The sequence below is a fragment of the Anoplophora glabripennis genome, unplaced genomic scaffold, assembly GCF_000390285.2.
Source record: "Anoplophora glabripennis isolate ALB-LARVAE unplaced genomic scaffold, Agla_2.0 scaffold7, whole genome shotgun sequence".
Classification (NCBI taxonomy): domain Eukaryota; kingdom Metazoa; phylum Arthropoda; class Insecta; order Coleoptera; family Cerambycidae; genus Anoplophora; species Anoplophora glabripennis.
Genome location: NW_019419456.1, coordinates 2,315,584 through 2,339,475, shown reverse-complemented (window position 1 = coordinate 2,339,475; position 23,892 = coordinate 2,315,584). Strand labels below are relative to the sequence as shown.

The following is a 23,892-nucleotide window of genomic DNA, read 5'->3' as shown; positions in this document are numbered from 1 at the left end:
TCCTATGTGAACTTGGCTGAATGTTTTTTTTTAATGAAAATTCACATTTTCTAAATGTATTTTCAACTTTTTTATTTTACCACTTTGTTAAAAAAAGTAGTTTCACCACTACCAAAATACAAAAATTGTATTTTCAAAATCTTTGTACAGGGCGGTCCATTTGACAAAATTATAATAGAAAATAGTTTTATTTTGTGCAAGTTTTATTTTTCCAGAGCTACAGAGTTTTAAGTGAAACATCCCTAATGTGTATTTTAAATGTGGTAATTTATTTATATTTTTTTTAAATACATATTATTCATAGACGGTTGAATTTATAAAGGCCTGCACATACGTTGTAGGAAAGTACCATTGGTCTATCAGAAGTTACGTGAGAGCGATAAAGTAAGCCATAGAAATTCATGTGATGGACAAGGATGGCTATAATGAAGGTGTCTCATAGTCAACGCCCATTTCGCCCTTCCACAAATAAGAAGTGGATCTTATTTGTGGAAGGGCGAAACGGGCGGTGACTATGACACGCCTTCATTATAGCCATCCTTCTCTATCGCATGGATTTCTATGGCTTACTTTATCGCTCTCACGTAACTTCAGATAGACCATCGGTACTTTCCTACCCTGTACATACCCAGTAGCGGTGGCGGTGGCGTTTGAATGTAACGTATAGAAACAATGGGGTCAAAACGAGCGGTGTTTATATTCAAATTCGATTCGAATAATGCCACCGCTACCTCCATTGCGTATGTATGTGCAGGCTTTTAAGAAAACCTGATAGCACTTTATTGTTGTAAAATGCGCAAAGATTTTGAGAAATAAGCAATTTTGTATTATGTCAACGGTATACAACGTATTTGGTAAGTTGATGCATTCCTTGCAGGAGGTTATTGTACAAGTGACTTGTGATATACATATTTCCTTAATATACCATATTCCGAAAAGGCTTAGTTTCCGATCTACAGGATGTTAAAGTTTTAATAAAAAAATGTAAATTTATAAATATTGCGGAAACAACTCGGAATATTTTATTGAAATTTTACAGGCTTTCACAATTAGCAACAATACATGTTTTATGATTTTATGATAAAAATATTGTTTTCAATTTCACCAGTGGCGTGCGCACAGGCACGTCGGATATTTTTAAAGAAAAAAATGATACACCTCTGATTTTTCTTAAAATTAAAATTATTTTTGAATTCCTTGTTTAATTTGGAAGAGAAAAGGTATCTTGACTATTTTTCTTATGACGCACCATTTTCGAGTAAAAAAATTTAAATCGATTTATTGCATAGCGCAATCCAGTTTCAATATTAATTTGAAAAATTGCAGAAATTATGCACTTAGTTTTTTTTGTACCAATTTTATTACATGTTATTACTATCCGCAGTTCACATCAGTCTAAAAGCTTCTTCATTTAATTAGAGATTAGACTATGTTATCTGTAATTTAAAATTGGATTAACTAATCTTCAAAATTCGTTAAGAAAGGAAAAAAATACTAGTACTTATAATTAGTATGTTATTACCTTTTTCTAATTAGTAATTACTTAAGATCTTGCTCAAAATGAAGTCCCCTTACAATGCATGCACGTGCCCGTAAAAACGAGTGCACAGCCAACTTGCTAATTTCTGTTTAAATTAGTGAATAGTGAATGTAAAAAAATTTTTTAGACCGATGTTAACTGCGAGGAGTAATAATTTTTTGTAATAAAATTGGTATAAAAAAAGCTGAGTGCTTAATTTCTGCTATTTTTCAAATTATTGAAACCGGATTACGCCATGCAATAAATCAATTTTAATTTTTTTACTCGAAAATGGTGCGTCATAAGAAAAACAGTCGAGATACCTTTTCTCTTCCAAATTGAACAAGGAATTCAAAAATAATTTTTATTTTAAGGAAAATCACCACTGGTGAAACTGACAACAATATTTTTTATCATTAAACATGTATTGTTGTTAACTGTCAACGCTTGTAAAATTTCATTAAAATATTCTGAGCGGTTTCCGCAATATTTACAAATTTTCATTTTTTATTAAAACTTTAACACCCTGTAGACTGGAAACTAAGCCTTTTCGGAATATGGTATATTAAGGAAATATATCACAAATCACTTGTACTATAACCTCCTGCAAAAAATGCATCCACTTACCATACACCCTGTATAATTATAATTTTTTATTATTAAATCTATTCGCCACTCATGTTTTCTATGCCACTAATGAAACAACAATTAAAAATACATTTAAAAGATGCTTTTTCATCATTAAGCATTCTGTAAGATTTCAACAGCGGAACGTTATACGTTTGGAAAGTAATTGGAAAAAACTATTTTTATTGCCTCATAATAGTAAATATTTAAAAAAATTTACCAAAAAAAAAACTACATTTTTGATAATCTGCTTGTTTCTGCAGTTGAAGATCAAGAAAATTAAATTGTGTAAGTCCTCTATTTACCATCTTCATAAAACAAATAATATATATAGACCAGGCGGGATCTGTTTCAAGACACCCATGTATGGATGTTTTATATAGTATTGCTAATTTTTGCTTTAATGGCTCCAAAATGATATAACAAAACATAATTTCATTCTGGGCGTGCTTCAAAACGTATGCTAAACTTATTATTAAAAAAATGTGAAAAAATTGGAAATAATTCCATTTTCTTTCTCTTTTTTTCAACACGGTTGAAAAACTATTAATTTTAGAGAAAAATTGAAAAGGAGAAAAAGATTAATAATTAAATTTTACACAAGATATACCTATTTTCAAATAAAAAAATAAAACATATTAATTGCAAATATAGCAAAAACAACAAAAAAAATGTGAAAAAAATTACAATATTTTTGCGATTTTTTTAAAAGTACTTATATTATAGGTAGGATCTTCATACTTGACCAAAAAAATCTTTTTCATATAATAAAACATCACACCAATTTTCGTTAAAATCGGTCCTATAGTTTTTGAGTAAAAATTTTGCAATCCAGATATTTGAAAAAAATTGAATTTTTGCAAATTTAACTGAGCCTAAATTAAGACTTCTAGATACTTGAAAATTTTATCACATAAAAAAGGGCACTCAAACTTTAAAATGCGTCCAGAATAATTGAAATCCATTAATTAGGAGACCCGTGGTAATTGTTTAAAGATATGCGTAACGTAAGTTTGAGTGCTCTTTTTATGTGATAAAATTTTCAAGTATATAGAAGTCTTAGTTTCTTAGTTTCTTAGTTCTTAGCTCAGTTAAATTTGTAAAAATTTAAATTATTTTTCAAAAATCTGGATTGCAAAATTATTCGAAAACTATCGGTCTGATTTTAACGAAAATTGGTGTGATGTTTTATTATATCAAAAAGATTTTTTTGGCCAAGTATGAAGATCCTACCTATAATATAAGTACTTTTAAAAAAATCGCAAAAATATTGTAATTTTTTCACTTTTTGTTTTTGCTATAATTGCAATAATTGTTGTATTTTTTTTATTTGAAAATAGGTATATCTTGTGTAAAATTTAATTACGAATCTTTTCCAATTTTTTCACTATTTGTTTAAAAATAAGTTTAGCACACGTTTTGAAGCGCGCGCATAGTGAAATTATGTTTTGTTATATCATTTTGGAGCCATTAAAGCAAAAATTAGTGATGCTATATAAAACATCTACACCAAAACAGATCCCGCCTGGTCTAATAAAACAGTTCACATCAAAATTAAAGTACCACAGAAATTAGCCCCATTTTAAAAGTTTGATTTTTTCACGAACAACTTGCCTGATTTTGACAATATTCTTTGGATTATTGTTTATTCCACAGTCATGAGGCTAAGATGGAGATTTTTATCAAAATTTTCGATAAGTTCGATTCAAGCATACGCTTTACGGGGTGTTTCAAATTTCAGTAAACAGTCCTGTCTTAGTATGTTATTGGATAATAAGCCTACAATTGAAAAAAAATTGTCAAAATCAGATTAGCCTTTTGCTATAAAATCCATTTCAAATTTGGTACTCACTTTTGATGCATCAGTTTTGAAGTGATCATATTTTCGTCGGCTGTGCTCCATATTGAGTGTTTCTTGCAGACCGTCCATATCAGCCATACAGGCCCCTGTGGTTCGAGCAGACGAAGGAGGACGATTCCGACGTCGTCCACCACGTCTACAAAGGGACTTACTGGGAGGCAAAAGAGAAACAGGACTGGTCGCAGTGCCCCGATATATATTAATTTTGAAACTAGTGCCGTATTTTAATTCTATCCATTACCATTACTTTTCCTTATAAAGTCATTTTAGTTCGGAGGGCTTCAGAGATGGGTCTCCTTTCATCGGGAGCGATAGGAGGGGGAGGGGGGCGTAGGCGGTCAGCGCCGGTTTTAGTAATTCTGTTGCAAAAGTATCTTGTAAATATCTTATGTGATTTTACTTTCCTTTCTTTTTTTTGTATATATTATGATTTGAACCATCAGATTTACTACAGCTTTTTCCTGATATGTGATAATGTAAATAAAAGTACATTGCGTAATTTTTTTCTTTGTTTTTTATGGGTTAGAGTCCGATGAATTTAAGAAGAGACTATGATCTGATTTTTCAATTATATTGTATATATATTATATTAATATATGAAAAATGCTTCTCGTTGAATTAGAGGTCAATAAATTTTTAATAAAACGTCTTGTCTTTTACTCGTCTTTGACTAAATGTGGTGCTAGTACCTGCATCAGGCCAGATTTGTGTCCTATTGTGGTTATATTTAACAAGAAAATTTATCAAAGAAGGCATGCAGTTCACTTGTTTTTCAAGGTCACTATGTGAAATTTTTATTCGTCAGAATAAAAAAAGTTATAAATTCATAGCCAACCATGACAGACAATTTTTTTAAATTTTAATAGCAATTTTTTATACACATGAAACGATGTTTAATAAAATTGCAGATTAATAAACCGTTTATAAGTATCTATCTAAAATTTATGATAATTTGCACATTAAAGCAGGATTTGCAGCACAAAAATGGATCAGGTAAAAAAGGCGCAAATTTTCTTCACAAATTCCCTTGTGAAAACTTTTTTTTAAATTTTTTCATAATCGTACCCAATCTTATATTTCTTGTTTCACATACATAAAGTTGTACAATATTAACAGTAATTTAATATTGAAGACACCAACACACTATACTGTCACCGAACACTCAAGTAACTTGAATACAAATTTTATTTCGATTCCATTAAAAACTAATGCTTGACACAGAAAGTCGCAAAATTACCGTATTACAAATGCCAGGTCGATAAGTTGAAACGGGGCTATATTCTCCCAGCCTAGCCCGAGAACAACAAAGGCAGGTCCAAGATCCCTAGATAAGGCTAAGGAAGTGAAAAACAATTGTGACTGGCGGCAACCAGGTATCTAGATCATTGCATTATGTCCCGCAAAACCACCGTGCTTTAGATACCAGCACGGCCGTGAAGGCCTATCATCTGCTTAGCACTTTGTTGTCACATCAGATTGATTGATATGAATTTCACCTAAACTACACCAATGTCAAAGGTCATTGACTCAGATTCAGAAACTAAACACAGTGCTTTAAGAAAAACATCTTTCATTAAAAGCTGGAAATAACTAAAAAAATACATTAACACTTATCAGAGATTTTTATTTTTTATTATATTCATTTTATAGAACGGCTAAAATAATTATATGAAATTTAGTTTTACTTGACAATTGGTAACATTTGCCTATCCATAAACCAGTATTTTAATAAAACATTAAAAAAATATTAATTAAAAGCAATCTGTAGCAATACGAAATTATTTTCCGTTGCAGTTAAGCTCTCTGTCACTCATAATTTCAAACGGTCAATTTAAAAAGGTAGCAAACAGGCAACACTAAGTTCGGAAGGTGCCCATTGCGACATACAAAAGCTTAAATGTTTTAAAAGTAAATAAAATTTGATTGCAGTTGTTAAGATTTAAAAGAATAGAAAAGGTAAGTAAAAATCAATGGTATTGTGAATTTAAGTACCTCTAAATACAATGATTTAAAAAATTATTAAGAAATATCACTTTTTGGATGAGATTACCATACTAAAATCTGTTTTCTTTTTTACATACCTATATATAAATATTACAATTTTTGTTTGTAAATAGTCCCTAGAACCGTATTTTTCAAATTTTCCAATTATTATATTATGCTTTTATTTAATAAATTGATTTGTTCGTATTCTGGCTATGGGTTTTCAATGTATTTGCATCATTTTCTCAGTTCCCAGACAGAATGCCTTGGAAAACAATGCTTCTCTGTTTATAAATAATTGAAATTACTTGTCAACAGTCATCCATCAAATATTTCAATCCGATTCTGCATTCACGAAATCAACCCCATTGGGAGATCTTCATGAAAACCCATCAGCAGCACATCTAAAGTTTGAATTTGGCGCCTATGCGTGACGTCAATCGGCGGTGAGTGACGAACGGAATTCGATCATAGTCGGTTATTTAGTGTGGCGGGCGCGGCCATATTGGCAGTACGCGAAAGTGTAAAACGGTTTGTGTGTAAGTGAGGTGAAATTCTATCCAAAATCATCCGAAAATGTCTGAAAGGGAGGATAACGTTTACAAGGCAAAATTAGCCGAACAAGCTGAGCGATACGATGGTAAGTGTATTTCCGTAGTATCACAAATTTTTTCGTATATTATCGAACCGCTAAATACTTTGTCGGTTTATGAGACGCTGCTCCATTATTGACATTTTTGACAGTTCCCTAAAAAAAAAACTAATATTGTTTTCGTTTATTTGACTATAACAATGATAAGCTCTCTTGATATGTTACAATTCTAGCTAATTGCGTTTTTATTCCGCCAGCGAAATGTCAGAATCTGTATCGATCTTTTCAACATTGTTAAAGTAACCCGATATTTCTGTAGATTCCTCGGCAATGAATCATTCTTTTTGCAATGCGTTCTCATCAATAAACCATTGCACCCCAACGTTATCTCCCCTCGATTCATTTAGCTCGCCTTTATCTAAATTCGACGTACAAAAAACCAAAACGCAGAGATCGATTAAGCTAGGGATAAGTAGTTTAGAGACAAGTTTAACGACTTTACTGAAAAAAAAAGTATTTTCTCAAGCCTGATCCGGCCTGCGACTCGGGACCGTTTGAATTCAAGAAATTCCTGCGAAACTGTCATTCCAAATTGCATTTTTTTTTCCTCTTCGCTTCACGGACCACGTATGTAGGTAGCATTGCTGGAATGAAGGCGTCCGACTGCATTCTTTTTCCACATATCCATACAAGAACATATGATGAGTTGCGTAACCAAATAGGACCGACTTCCTGTCATTCTGTTGCTTTTTTCGTTCGCGATTGATTGGGAATTGGTCAACGCCTCTGCCACATAAAATTCGAACCGATTTTCGGCCCGACAATAGAGGATTGTCCGATTTGTTTGGAATAGGTGACGTCTACGTCGCCGTTGCCCGGCTATGGATGCGTCATTTTTCTTCCACTGGCAGCCGAAAGGGCTGTTAGGAGGGCCTCCCGTAAAATCCTCACGGCGTAAAGGTGTTCTAGAAGTTTTTTATCCCACAAACTGTTCTAAATTGTTCTGTTAAGAGACGAAACTGACGGGTAGGGCGTTGTCGATTGCCTATCAATTTTTTACAAACGGGAATGTTTTCGTCTGCGGATTCACCTGCGCTCTAGGGTCCTTGTGCAAAGGGCAGATCGAGTTATTTTTAAAATACGTACGGTTTTCGCAACATTTTGGCATGCAGCGGCGAAATGCTTTCTCATATTTAGAAAATGTACATTCCTATGCATCCTACCTTGCCTTGTAGGAAGTTAGAGATACTTCGTTATTACTCATCGCCGATTTCGAGAGTGTCGTAAAAAACGTAGGTTTTCTTTATGACACATCTGTGAGTTAATTGTTTTGGTTTGCCTAGTTTTCAGTGAAATTGTGGGTTCCCTGAAACAGTAAATGCAATATCCTGCCGTTAAATACGTCAGGAATTGGGTTTTGGGCTGATAAAACAGACGGGGAATTTTTATAGACTATAATCTAAATTCTAAAAGAAATGTGTATTTTCTGTTCATTTTGAATTTCTAGTATTAGGCGTAATATTTTTAATTTATCAAGTCATTTATTTGATATGAATATTAAATACAAGTTTAATGCACCTTAATTGCGTTTTTAAAGACTATTAATTGTTTTGGTAGGAGGGTGTTATTGTTCGTCAAACAATAACTATTATTATCTTTGCTAATTAATAGTTCTCACGATTCTGTTTAAATTGTAGTACAATAACTAGTAATTTAACAAAGAAACATACCAATCACCACTTTCTTATTTATTAATTTTTTTTTTGTTATTTTACGTCGTCCTAATCAGCTCAAGAAATAACTTAAGTTTAACTTTTATTCTATTATTAAAAAACAAATTTTGACAGTTTTTAAAGTTTTCTAAATATTAATTTTTTTAATAATTGGAATCACCATAATTTCCGGACGTCCTGTATATGTCTTGAATACCAGACCGTTAGGAAGCCAGTGGTTAAAAATTAAGGAATATTACCGCGCGTATGAGTCGACGTCAACAATGTTGTCATGATTCATGTTTACCTCGCGAGAATTATTCACGCTCGCAGATTCGTTACAGGGTTTTCAATTAATAAGCGGGTCTCGTAGTAGGCCATAGTATCGACTTTCTTTTGTTTCATTACCAACCTCGAACGATTAGCGATCTTTCGTTCCGTTTCATAGGGCACTTTTCTTGAAGGGTCAAAATGTGGTAAGTTGGCCAAATACAGGGTGTTCGTTAATGATCTGCGAATATTTGAGGGTGCGATTTTACTTGGAAAATTAATGGTGGTTTGCTTTATAAGTTATGGCCAAAAAATGTTCCGTTGCGAAAACACGGGGGTGTTAAAATTTTAGGTCCAACAGTGGCGTGCCTACGAGCACTGACTGATACTTTTAAAGAAAATGTTGAATGAAAGAATAATTGGCGTACCATTTTTTTCTTTAAAAATATCGAAGTCAGTGCTCGTACGCACGCCACTGTTAGAGCTAAAAATTGTTTGTATTGAAAAATGTACGTCTCGAGGTGCGTCTTTATTAACTATCACTACGTACTAAATATCACTGAAATATCTCGAGCGGTTTCGAAAATATTAATTAATTTCCTTCTTTTTCTGAAAATTTTAACACCCCGTATTTTCGCAACGGAACATCTTTGGACCTTAGGCCATTGATTATGTCTTAAAAAGCAGGGTACTAAGGAACTACAACGTTGATGGGTTTTTACTGCATGAATAGTTCAAATGGTTATTCAGAAAGAAAAAACCGCGGAGTGCTATTAAATTAGAGGGTGGAAATTGGAGATAGGGGTGAAAATGCAACCCTTACGGTTTTTTGAGTATATTTATCAAAAACGAAGCAAAATTTGAGGGTATTGCATAGGAAAAATTTTGTAGATAATGAAATTTTCTCTCGAAATAGCTTATTTAAAAAAATTATATACTACAAAACATATTAAAAACAATTTAACAAAACAATGCAAAAAATTCAATTTTTTGTTTTTTTTTTTACTTTTATGCAAATAACTTTTTTCTGAGCAGAGATAGGTATAGGCATTGCTTCATAGAAAAAAAGGTATATAGAATTTCCTTCAAAACAAGAGATTGTAGAGTATTTTTGGATGAAAATTGACTGATATATGGCCGCTCAAACTTAGCCAATTTTTCGATTTTCGTCGTGTTTACCCTTAAACGTTTTAATTCTCATTTTTTGCAAAAAAAGGAAGGAAATAAGACGTTCAAGGATTTTCATCACATGACTTGTTCGAAGGGTCATTAAAAATGAAAAAACCGCACCGCGGGGTGCTATTAAATTGGAGGGTTGAAATTGAAGATAGGTGTGAAAAAGCTGCAGTTTTTTTAAATAAAGCACGAAAACGAAGCAAAATTTCGGTATAGTTTATAGAAAAAAATTTGTAGAGAATTGAATTTCTCATCGAAATGGCTTATTTGAAAAATGTAGAAGGAAAATTTTATGCAAAAAATCGTTAATAAACATTTTAAAGAAAGCAAAAAAATAAGATTTTTTTGATTTTTTTTTTTTACTTATTTAATAAAATAATTTGAGAATTTAAGTACAATAAAGTTTATTAACAATAATGTATATTCAGTGTGTCCTCGGATGGAGTTGACAAGAGGAGAAACTCTTTTGTTTTTGACTTTATCGAAAAAAGTCACTCTTTATAAAAAGTTCTGCCCCTCGAAAAAAATGAGACTGTCATACAAACATCTTAGATTAGTATACAGGGTGCTCATAAATTAAAAAACCACTAAAATACTCGAGAGAAGTACCATTATTTATTATTTTACACAACATTTTTATAAAACAAATCTGTTTATAACCTCAAATAATGTCCTAATACAAATTTTAAAATAAAAATTTCAATTCTCTCTTACTCTATATGTATAGCTACTTCCCACTTCAAAAATTAAAATTCTCCAATTTCCACCCTTTAATTTAATAGCACTCCGCGGTTTTTTTATTCTAAATAAGCATTTGAACGATTCATGCAATAAAAACCCATTGACGTTGTAGTTCCATACCATATGCCATAATCAATAGCCTACATAGTTTATAAAGCAAACTATCATTAATTTCCCATATAGAATCATACCCTTAAATATTCGCATATCATTAAGGAACACCCTGTATAACTTAGCCAAAATTGGTTTCATTTGATAGTTACAAGGTAAGTTAAAAATGTTATGTGTAATTGTGATACCAATAACCCTATCAGCACAGCAATTTCGGCTAAATAGCTCCAGTGACGTGGTATTGTCATAACTAGACTCCGTTTTACTTTTTTACTAAAAAAGTTTTAACTTTTCTAAAAAAAATCTACAGTTTTGCTGTAACTTAGCAGTATCTAGAATGTTTTAATGTTATAAGTGTAAGTGTGTTGTGTTGTACAGTTACACAAAATATAAAATTCTTTGCAGAACTGTTCGCTTTCGAGATACAGTGTCGAAATAAAAAAAAGTCACACTTATTTAAATATCTTTTAAATTGTTCGACGTTGATGTTGATAAAACTTGGGATAATGACTCAACTATTTATGAGCAAAAATTCGCCGAGTTGTTACATAAATCTCTTAACCAGTGGCGGAGATTCTGGGAGATACCGCCTCTGAGAATTCCAGAACTTCGAGGCGACTCAACATTTTGGAAATTAGATAAGTGCATTTAGTTCGAAACGCGATTCGTAGTAGATTTAATTGAAAATAACTAAATTCATGTTTTTATTTATGTTTAATAAAAAAATTAATTATGTATTTGTTTTCAAATGTCTAAAATAAAATTTAAGCCAAAGATTTATTTTATCTTGTCATGGTTACTCTGTATTTAAAATTATATTTCTAACAAAAATAAGAGCTATACTTACCTACTTTTTTATGTGAAGCGAATTGTTTTGGAAAAAAATCAAAAATGGTTTATTTTTCAAAAATATCTCTTTTTCTTAAGATTCACCTACCGTTGCATCTGTCCAGTTCACAAAATATTGAGTGGCGTCGAGATTTTGGGGTTCTTAGTGATGGTATCCCTCATAGTAGTTTCCGCCATTGGTAGATTTGTGATCAGCACAACAAATTTTTTGCCAATAATAAATTATTTCCTCAAGACAAACATTTTAAGATATAAGTATTTAAATAAATGTGATATATTTTTTAACTTCTACACCAAATATCAAAAACGAAGCGTTATTTGCTCTGTGGTTATATGAACATTTTTTTCTTATTTTGAAATGTTGTATCACCAGGTAAAGTTAGGCGTTTGCAATTTGGGATATATACTATGCGTAATTTTGACCAGTTACGAAGCGAATTTTATTTTGAAACGGAGTGTAGTTATCTCGTCACCGGACTTACTTACTGAGCTGATATGACATGCTATTAAAGGGATATACTATTGCACGTCATGTCAAATTTGAAGATGATTGATTTTTTAAGGACAGTAATATTTCATTTAATTCCAACCTCACTCGCAACTGACTTAGGGCAGCTCCACTATTAGTTGCCATTGTTTAAAAAAGGAAAGCAAAAATTGTTTTAGAACAAATAAAAACTATGTTGTTTATAAGACCTGAAGTCTTTTAATAAAATTTGCAGTTATATATTAAAAATTATTTTTTATATGGTCTAATAGATCTATAATTGCCATAAAACTACCAAAAAAAAAAAACAGTAGTTGCCACTTTATGTTCTAGTAATTGCCACTAATTTATATATATTTTTAAGTGCTCTAAGGAATTCCACGAGTCTTTGCAGTGTAAAAAATAACATTACGGTACCATATAATTAATTGTAGTAGGTTCCTAACTTCCTAATTGTTCACCATGAACTAGAAAAACGTTTAGTTCTGACTTTACATACACCAAATTTGTTCCTTCTATTACCCATAGTTACCCCTATTTTTCACCAGTAGGTGCCACTTAAAAAAATTATTTGAAAAATACTAGATATTTTTTTATGTATTCATGTTTTTATTTATGTTTAATAAAAAAATTAATTATGTATTTGTTTTCAAATGTCTAAAATAAAATTTAAGCCAAAGATTTATTTTATCTTGTCATGGTTACTCTGTATTTAAAATTATATTTCTAACAAAAATAAGAGCTATACTTACCTACTTTTTTATGTGAAGCGAATTGTTTTGGAAAAAAATCAAAAATGGTTTATTTTTCAAAAATATCTTTTTTTCTTAAGAATCACCTACCGTTGCATCTGTCCAGTTCACAAAATATTGAGTGGCGTCGAGATTTTGGGGTTCTTAGTGATGGTATCTCTCATAGTAGTTTCCGCCATTGGTAGATTTGTGATCAGCACAACAAATTNTTTAAAAAAAGCTTTAGCCGATTTGAATGAAATTTTTACGGTTTATTAAAACAATTATCATACATCAACTGGACCAATTGTGTCTCTTGACTCTTTTTAGTGTCTCGCTTCGTTTTTATTTTATTTATTTGTTTCTAGAAAAAAATGACATGCTCGCTGGGTCCAGTTGCTGTTTGATAATTGTTTTAATAAACCGTAAAAATTTCATTCAAATCGGCTAAAGCGTTTTTTAAAAAACTATTAAAAAAATAACACCTTGTATCTCGGAACCGAAGCACTTGCGGACCTATGTTCATAAAAACTTTTTTACATATTTTGCTGAGCGGAATATCCCCTATAGTCGATATCTGTTTCGGGATGGATGTTTTATACAGTAACGCTAATTTTTGTTGGAAATAGTTCTAAATATTATGTAAAATGATAATTGCGATATACGCCCGCTGAAAAAGTTTTGCATAATTGTTTGCGCAAGAAAATGTAAAAATATTAAAAAGGCGTATTTTCTCCATTCTTTCATGTATAACTCGGAATATATTGATATTAGAGAAAATAGTCAAAGGAAAAAAGTTTTGATTTGAGATTCTCTTCAAAATAAATTTTTATGTGCATTATTGTTGCTGCAAAAGTATAGACCGAAACAAAGTTCGTGAAAAAAGATGTTTTTTTCATGAATTTATTTCGAACCTTCACTTCACAGCAGCCATATAAAAAGTATGGCTCTGAGTACTTCATGATATGGTAGTATTGCAAACATTTTTTCATAGAAATGGGCCGGGTAGATTTTGCATAATTCAATTCTTAATTAAGAAAATACAGAATTATACTTATTTTTCCAATTCTCTCACAGTAAAATCAATGATTATTTTGAGCTCTCAATTTTTATACATACCCTTTGGAGTTTCAAGTATCAATCCCCATTTAAAAATTTTCGATTTTATCCATTTTAGCAATAATTTCTTTGAATACTTATAAACATTAGAGCTGGAGCTCTACCGTATTTGCATATGCAAATGTAATTATATTTCCGATTTAAACAAATTTTCATAATTATAAAGTCTGCTTCAAACAATCAAAATCACTTTTGCTTGTTATTGTACGTTGTTTTGCCGTAAACTCACTTCAACTTTGAGCTTTCGTATCCACAAGATCAAAAGTGGATTTTGTTCCTCAATTCTTCCTTTATTTGATCCTATAATTACATTTGAAGAATATGCAAATACGGTAGCTCCAGCTCTCAATGTTTATAAGTATTTTTCGAAGTTGAAAAAATTCTAATTGTTGGATAATAATCGAAAATTTTTAAATGGGGATTGATAGTTGAAACTCCAAAGGATATGTATAAAAATTGGGAGCTCAAAATAATCATAGATTTTACCGTGAGAGAAATTGAAAAATAAGTATAATTCTGTATTTGCTTAATTAACAATTGAATTGTGCGAAATTTACCCGGCCGATTTCGATGAAAAAAATTCTGTAATACTACCATAACATGAAGTACTCAGAACCATACTTTTTATATACTTGCTCTGAAGTCAAGGCCCGAAATAAATTCGGACAACTTTTATTTTGAAGAGAATCTCAAAACGAAACTTTTTTCGATTGATTATTTTCTCTAATGTCAATATTTTCCGAGTTATACATGAAAGAAGGGAGAAAAATGCTCCTTTTTATTTTTTTTTACATTTTTTTGCGCTAACAATTATGCACAACTTTTTCAGCGGGCGCATATCGCAATTATCATTTATTTTACATAATATTTAGAATCATTTCCAACAAAAATTAGCGTTACTATATAAAACATCCATACAACCTACTTTTAAAATATATACCGAATGGACTACTAGGCTTTTGTCACTTCAACTCTGAGACACTCGGTATACCAAATAAGTATAATTTATGCTTCAAACTATAAAAAAGCCAAGATTAAGAATATATTGACTTTATTAAAAAGTTATGTAAAATTTCTCCAAATAATAGTAAAAAGAGACACTAATTTTCTTAACAAAATACTTAGCTATAGAAACAGCAGGTGCAGCCTCATCCCAAACTATTGAAGCTTTTAAGAATGAAGAATTTTGTTTTATCACGGCTTCTTATATTATTGATTGGTATTATTGTAATAGACATGGTCACACACATAGATGGCGTTACATCTGCAATTTTCCAGTCAATTTTTAAATAGGTGCTTAATATTATTTCCCCAATTATAAGTATAAAGTGGCAATTACTAAACAACCCTGTAGTCGGCTCAGATTTATTATACTTTAGCCTCGAGACTATCTGGTAGCATTTGGGCCACTCCATTTAAATATACTGTATCCTCGCGAAAATCGACGGTCAGCGCCACCGTCGTTGCACCGGCGTCCCCGAAATTTCCAGGCGGGCTCCGGCGATAAGAAAAACCATTAATTTATGCTCGCGTGTCGAGCCTTGGGCGCGAAACCGACTTCTGGTGAAATAGGTCGCGGCAGAAAGGGGCGGCCCCCCTCCCCCTCTTCTCTCCCTCTTGACCTAAAAACCCTCCGCTGCACACACATAAAAACCACCCCTGGCCGCCCACGGCATCTATAAATTACGACCCTTGATGGTTCACGCGGTTCAAAGGTCGCCGGTGTTTGACTTTCGACGGGGTGGTTGTGGACAGACGCTTTTGTTTTTACATCCTGTCTTAAGATGTTTTTGTGAGAAATATAAAAGTTTCTCTCCTTAGATCATGTTTTTTATAAAATGTATTTTGATACACCCTCTATAAAACACCCGAAAATAAGGGGTAGATTTATCTTTAAAAAGTTTTTTTTTTCGGTGTAACACGTTTGGTAGTGTTACACATAAATCTCATTTTTTTTTTTACAATCCTGCTACAAATATGTTAACAACACATTAAAATGCATAAGTAGGTAAGCTCCACATGTTGAGGAAAAAAATGTTAACAATTTATATCGCAAAAATGCTTTTTTATTTGTTTTTCTTCAATATCTCGGTTGATCGGTTTCTGTGAAGAAAATGCAAGGATGATTTTTGTTCTAAATTAAATTTCCTACAAGATAGTGTCGTTCCAGTAATTTTTATTACCAAACTAATATTACAATTAACAAAAAATAGGAAAAATCGATGTTTTTCTTAAATTAATTTTCTATTTTCTAAAAAATGAAGGTTTTCATTTGCGTAATAGAACTATGACCACATATGAAACCTCAAAGCCGCAAAAATTAATAAAATTGAATTGCGAACTGCACTTGATTCTTAGTCTTATATTAAAATTTCCTAGAAATACAAGATATAGAAAAAACGTTTCCGGTATGACGTACAATAATTGTTAATAAGTCAACAACGACTCATCTGTCCAATAGTGGGTTTCGGGAGCTTTACTATACATGAATTTTTTGAAAGTTTCATGGAGTTTGATTCATTTTTAGAAAACTGGCAATAAATTTAATAGAAACGTCGATTTTGCCATTTTTTGTTGATTGCAAAATTATCTTTGCAATAAAAAAATTTTGAACAAGGCTTTCTTGTAAAAAAAATATATATTTAGCACAAAAATGATCTCTTGTATTTTCTTCGCAGATTACGATCCAACCGAGATCGAGGAAAAGCAAATAAAAAAGCATTTTTTGCAACGTAAATTATTGTTCATAACATGTTCTCTTCACTATCTGGCGCTTGTGCATGTTAATGTGTTGTTCTACAACACAGCCGATTAGTGAAAAAAATGTTGGTGTTTATAGCCCAGTCATTATAGACATGAAAGAGGGAAAAAAATACTATTAGAAGTTTCTCTGCGGAATATTGTTCGTAAACCTGTTATAAATAAAATATCAAAAAATCAACTCGAGGCTAGTTGGGAAACTTTGTTTTAACAGTGGTTAAAGTTATGCAAACGTGGTTTTTTGACTCGCGTAAAAAAACTATTATTCATAGCGAAAAAAAGTTTATACAAAAAAGGTAGGTATTAAATAAGCCTATAAAATGAGAAAAGTCCGATTAAATTCCGATGATTTGTTTATGCACAAGAGCTCAAAAATGGTCGAAAATTGCCGTTTTTTTTTTTCAATTGCTAATAATTAATGCAATTTTCATCGCAGACACTTGTAATTTAGGAGTTTTGAGGCTTTTTACACCCTTAATAAGTGGTAAAAATTTCAGCCCGAAAGCTCCATTGGTTTGACGTTGGCGGAATTTGTTATCTAAGAAGATGCTATTTTCAATTCATTTTTCCCAAGCTCACAGGCGTTGTAGGGTTTCGATCATTAGTTGTTTTTGTACCTAAATAGTTGTATTGACATAGGCATTTACTGAGAATTTAGTTTTTCAAATTTAATTTGTTTAAAATTGACTGAAAAAATGTTAATATTTATTAAATTGTTAAGATAGGTAATTATTATAAAATAAAATAGTAACCTCTTTACTTTAGTTTTCTTCGAATTTAAAAAAAAATCGTTGTTGTAAGTTGATTAGAAGCTGAGATAATTTTTTTTATTTATTTAATCGCAGTGACCTTAATTATTAATATTAAGAGCCGAAATTTGGAGAGAGTATACATTAAGAGCTATATTTTCATGTCCTACATTAACATTAAGGTGAATTCAACTATTTAATTTCGAAAAAGAAGATAGCGGCGATGCGTTCTATTACTTGGTCTAGCGAACGAGTGGGGAAGGCGAGGCTTAGCATGCGCGCTTAACGATGTAATAAATATTAACATTTTTTCAGTCATTTTTAAACAAATTAAATTTGAAAAATTAAATTATCAGTAAATGCATATGTCAATACAACTATTTAGGTACAAAAACAACTAATGATCGAAACCCTACAACGCCTGTGAGCTTGGGAAAAATGAATTGAAAATAGCATCTTCTTAGATAATAAATTCCGCCAACGCCAAGCTAATGAAGCTTTTGGGCTGAAATTTTTACCACTTATTAAGGGTGCAAAAAGCCTCAAAAATCCTGAATTACAAGTGTCTGCGATGAAAATTGCATTAATTATTAGCAATTGAAAAAAGCGGACAATTTCGACCATTTTTGAGCTCTTGCGCATAAACAAATTATCGGAATTTAATCGGACTTGTCTTATTTTACAGATTTATTTAATATTAATACCTACCTTTTTTGTATAAACATTTTTTCTCTATGAATAACATTTTTTTTACGTGAGTCAAAAAACCACTTTTCCATAATTTTGACCATTGTTTTAACAAAGTTTCCCAACTAGTCTCGAGTTGATTTTTTGATATTTTGTTTATAACACGTTTCTGAACAATATTCCGCAGATAAACTTCTAATAGTATTTTTTTCCCGAAAAAAAAAGCTATAATGACTGGCCTATTATGGAATATCACGAAATTTTGGACCGCCATCTACTGAACTATATACTTTTTAACATTTTTTCGAAGTTTCTGATGATTTTGATGATTTCTAACTTATAATTCTCCACCCCGTACATAGAGAACGTCCATTCTGCCTCCGGTAAGGAAAATTTTGCCAAATTCGCATTAAGCTCCAGTGAACCTTTCGCCTGATCGGGTGGCCCGTTCCGGACAAGAGAAAATCTAATTTGACGTAAAATCAAGCGGCGCCCCTTTCGCAGACTGTAAAATGTTGCGGATGGAGCACCGTCGACGCCATTTGAGGCGCTATTCGAGGGTTTCCAGAGCTCAGACCGATCGATAGCCTAGAATTTGTCGTCGTCGCGTGCCCTTAGACTCCGAAACGGCCGGACTTGGCGATCGACGGCGACGTGCCCGTTGAAGCTGGGCGTCAAGGGGGTGGTGGTGGTGGTGGTGGTGGAGAGGATTATCTTTTATTTTTAGTTCATAATCCATGGAGGTTTAACAGGGTGGTGGAATGGTTTGAGAGTTCTTTTAGTCCGACTAGAAAGCAAAGTTACAGCTAAATTTTAATAACATTCAAAGAGGAAGTAATTTTTTTTCTGTGAAAAGTTGCCAAGTGTCATATTCTGCACTATTTTGCCCTATTCAGTATCTCTAATAGTTCCTTTCCTAATTTGATTTAATCTGTATACAGGGTGTTCCTTTTTAAACGTAGTAAGACCTCATTTTGAACAAACAAGTTCGTGTAAATCGCTTCCTAACCGAAACCTCGACCGAAACCTTTTGCAGGTGCTTTTTAAAGGACATTATGTCGCCACAAAAACATTTAGTTTCGTTAGTACTTATTGTTTTTTAGGTATCACGAAAAAAGTTTTAAATAATTAAATTCGGCACCCTGTATCTCGGTTAGTAGCTGATTCACGACCTTTTTTGAGATCCTCTATCAACTAAAGTTACTACGTTTAAAAAGGGAACACTTTATAACATCTTAAAAGTTGAGACCAAGTGGAGAAATGTTGATAATTTTTGGTTGTCTGAATACTAATTGTAAATAAAGTACAAATCTGGCACCAAATCAATTTCTTTATATTTTAGAATTATTTTCAATGGATTCTATTATAGGTAAGCTTGTTCAAACAAAACAGCTAGTATATTGTTACATTTTTTAATTTCTCGTCGAATTTAACCCCTACTTTGTTAAACAAATGTTGGACAAATAATGGGTCTAAATCGTGTTATTTGATATTCAAACACAATTAGTTTGTTCATTACGTTCATCGAAAATATCGAATATCCCCTAAATTAAACATGATAACAAGATGTGGTTTTCCTCATTCTTTCAAATATGAAATATTAAATAACATATTTACTTACTACAACACTCCATGTAGAAAGATAATAATTCAAACAACACCGAAAGATTATGACCTATACTCGATCATCAAAGTAGACCTTAAATTCAATAAATTCAACTAAAGTGAAAAAAATTCAGTAATATACAGGGTGTTACAAGTTAGTAGTTCAGGCAGTTAACCACATATTCTTTGGACTAAAATAATGGGACTTATGCCACTTTTCATTTCAAAATTCAGTGTCAAAATTAAAATTTAAAAAATGATTTTTTTTTATTGATAACTGGTAATCGTAGACATTTATTTGAAATTTCTCACATAGGTATTTTAATCTTAAGTCGGCACACTTTTTTGGTAATTCTGGTTTAAAATATCAAACGCGAACGGTAGAGGAGGGGGGGTTGCAGTACCCATGGACCCCTTATTTTTTGTGAGTACTTCTATGCCCGAATATTTTTTTTAGATACAGCGGTGTTTTATTCTATTTTTCACTCTTGTAAGATTTTGAAATGGTGGGAGTATCAGTCGGTACCTGCCACATAGTGTTAAAAAAAGATTTGCGTTTGTTCTCCTATCGTTTAACTTGTCAGCAAGAATTTCATAAAGTTGATTTTCCGCGACGGGCTGTATTTTGTGAATGGTTTTTAAACAACTACGGTGAACTTCATAATATCACCTTTTTTTCTGATGAAGCCTGGTTTCATTTAAGTGGTTACGTAAACTCACAGAATATGAGAATATGTGGTCTTCTGAAAAACCAGATAACTTTTTTGTCGAGGGCCCTCTACACGCTCAAAAAATTGGAGTTTGGTGTGCTCTCAATCGAAGGAGGATTTATGGACCTGTTTTTTTTAATGGTACTCTTACTGCGCAAAGGTATAGAGAAGAAATTATCGCTCCTTTTGTTAACCAGCTGGAAGAAAACGAAATTACAAACTTTTACTTTCAACAAGATGGCGCAAGGGCACATACGGCAGGCGAGACGATGAATATGTTGAGGGAAGTTTTCCAAAATCGACTAATAAGTCTGAATGCTGAACATGAATTTCCACCGAGGTCATGTGATATTACGCCGTGTGATTTCTTTTTGTGGCCTTACCTTAAAAACACTATTTTTGAACTGCCTATTGCTGATTTAAACCATCTGCAGGCTCGACTTATAGACAAGATTCGTGAAATTAACAATACCCCGAGCATCTTAGAAAATGTCTTTAATTCTTTGAGGAACAGGTGTGAAAAGTGCTTGGAACAAGGAGGGGGACACTTTCAGCAGCTGCTTTAATTTATTGTTATAACAAGGAGGGGGATACTTTCCGCAGCTTCTTTAATTGTTTGTTATTGTTATCACGATTATTCTTTAAAATAAAGTTATATAGTCATTAACGTTATTGAAACTGACAGCTGCTATACAGCTCGTTGAGAAATGAGGTTAAGTTGGTCGCTATAAGCTACTCCCTACGTCCAATGTGTCAGAGCCAACTTCGACCACGTTTTTATTTGAACGCTCGTTACAACACCGAAAGAGTATGACCTAGACTCGATCATCAAAGTAGACCTTAAATTCAATAAATTCAACTAAAGTGAAAAAAATTTAGTAATATACAGGGTGTTACAAATTAGTAGTTCAAGCAGTTGACCACATATTCTTTGGGCTAAAATAATGGGACTTATGCCACTTTTCATTTCAAAATTCAGTGTCAAAATTAAAATTTAAAAAATGATTTTTTTTATTGATAACTGGTAATCGTAGACATTTATTTGAAATTTCGCACATATGTATTTTAATCTTAAGTCGGCACACTTTTTTGGTAATTCTGGTTTAAAATATCAAACGCGAACGGTAGAGGAGGGGGGATTGCAGTACCAATGGACCCCTTATTTTTTGTGAGTACTTCTATGCCCGAATATTTTTTTTAGATACAGCGGTGTTTTATTCTATTTTTTCACTCTTGTAAGATTTTGAGTTGGGGCCCTGGTTTACGAGATTGTAACTTTTGGATACGCGACATCAATTTAGTCGACGTTAGACTTTAATTTTTGGGATTTTATGAAAAATTTCATTTATATGATACCAATACTAATTAAACAATTGTTAAAGAAACGAATTGTACGAAATAAAGAGCACTCAAGGCTGAAACCACATACTTTGATTTGGGCTTGCTGCACGAGATATTACAACTTTTTTAGATATGTTAGATTTAGCTCAAATTAAATATCACCCATCAGGATGATGATCATTTCCATTTTATTCGCGAAATTTAAATAAATAAGACGCGTATCCAAAAAAGTTACAATTTCTCGTAAACGAGTCCCCAAATTAAAATTTTACATGAGTGAAAAAAATAGAATAAAACGCCGATTTATCTGAAAAAAAAAAATCCGAAAACAAAAGCAAAACCAAAAAAGAAAGTAGGGGATTCATGGGTACTGCAAGACCCCTCCCATCCGTTCGCGCTTTGATATTTTAAACCAAAATTATACAAAAAGTGTGCTGACTTAAGATTAATATATGTGCTAAATTTCAAATATCTCTGCAATCACTGGAGTTATCATTAAAAATCATTTTCAAATTTTAATTTTGACACCCTATATTTTGAAAATGAGGCTTCGAAATGAAAAGGGACATAAGAAAAGTAGCTCCCATAAGAAATGAGGTACCTCTTCTGTAAATAATAAAATATGAAAAGAAAAATATTTGGGGAAAGTTATTTTTGACACTTTTTTGTATTGTTGATATTGCCAAAGCTACGGGAAAACACCCTGTATACAACTTGTTAGAATTTGCTGCAGCGTAGGTGTACGTTTTTGCGCGCTGATAAAAATACAAAAGTACTAAATATCTATTTTTCTATATAAATATTTGAAAAATTGTTGAAAACCAACACTGCACATTTTTTGACAACAAAATTATTTTCGGAAAAACATTTTTCATAAATTTGGCAGCGTCTCAACTAAAATGTTTGTATTCATCAAATCACTTAAATTGCATTGAACAAAACAGTATGAGTCATTTGTCAGGTGAAAAAAATATTTTTCTATATTCGTCTGGCCAAAAAAATACATACACTAAACAATATTTCTCATCCTGTATATCGCTGCTAAGCGTTTTCGTTTTTTTTTTTAGAGTTGTTAATGCATGTGTTGTAAATAACTTTTTTTATGTAAATTCCTACCGTTTTATCCTATTTTCCGTTCCGTGTTACTCCTAATGATGAAATCATCAAATTAAACTTAATCGCTGACCGTATCCTACGAAATGTAATTGAGATAACGGTTGCGACACATAAATTGAAACAATTAGAAATTTTTACACGATTATCGAACCGTAAATTTTTGTATGTAAGTGTCTGTGGATAGAAAGTCTTGAACTTTGCTCGTTGGTCGCTGCGTATAATCAGATACTTAGGTAGCAGTTGCAACTAATACTCTGCTTTTTTTTTGTTTTGATTATGACTATTAAAACGTTGAAATTATTGTCCAGAAAACGGATTAATCGTGACTTATAATATTTATCGAAGTGTCTTAGTATTTTTAACCAATTTTGCATTTGGTATACCAAAATTCCAATTTCATAACTAGCATTTTACACTAGAAGTTGTTTTATTTTTGCTTTAACTGTTCAAAAGGTGGCTCCGCATTTACATGTATTTTTCTGTTCTATATTTTTTCCGTAATCCTTTCACACATCAACTGATAGTCCCATTCAAAATATCCCATTTAATCCTACTAATATAAATTATGTCATAATTACAGCATAGAAACAACCAATATATTTTAGATAAGGCATTTTTTATCTAACCCATATCAGTTATTCACATAATTATCAGAGGAAATGATAATTATTATTAGTCATTTCTAAGATAACTTGTCAAATTGAATCAATTTTATTATAAATTTAGCTTTAAAAATATTGAATATGTATCAAGGCGGCTCTGCCGAACACTCGTCCGTTTCCGAAGGATACTCGAATGGGACATAAATCAGCGGCTCCTCGTGGCTTATCGAATTAACGGCCTAATGACCCGTTAAACAGTTTTGGGATCCCGAGGCCGATTTTGCACAATTATTCGGTTGTATAAGGCATATAAATAGCTCCAATTTCGCGATCGATTACCCTCATCATTACGGTCTGCCGGCCCGAGGTGCATGTTCGTATATACCGGTAGCAGCGACACCTATTGCACCGATAGCAAATCCGATCACGTGCTCGACCAGATGCACGTTTCCGATATATTCTAAAAAAAAATTGAATCGATAAAGGCCGTTCACCGCACAGTTACATTCCGATGGGAAAAAAATCGAAACTTCGATCTAGTTAC

At 32.1% G+C, this 23,892-nt stretch overlaps 2 protein-coding genes across 5 annotated transcripts in view; both read left to right on the top strand.

Moving 5' to 3' along the window:
- Positions 1-4,506, top strand: part of LOC108904088 (oxysterol-binding protein 1) — a 47,215-nt gene extending 42,709 nt beyond the window's left edge. For all 4 annotated transcript variants that reach the window (XM_018706501.1, XM_018706500.1, XM_018706499.1 and 1 more), the window contains one exon: positions 4,068-4,506. In XM_018706501.1, coding sequence (XP_018562017.1) covers positions 4,068-4,210 — 143 coding nt within the window. In that variant the 3' untranslated portion in view covers positions 4,211-4,506. The remainder of the gene's footprint in view (positions 1-4,067) is intronic.
- A 1,966-nt stretch (positions 4,507-6,472) lies between these two features.
- The window catches only part of LOC108904087 (14-3-3 protein epsilon), a 30,174-nt gene continuing 12,754 nt past the window's right edge, over positions 6,473-23,892 (top strand). Inside the window, exon 1 of the mRNA XM_018706497.1 lies at positions 6,473-6,630. Coding sequence (XP_018562013.1) covers positions 6,567-6,630 — 64 coding nt within the window. The 5' untranslated portion in view covers positions 6,473-6,566. The remainder of the gene's footprint in view (positions 6,631-23,892) is intronic.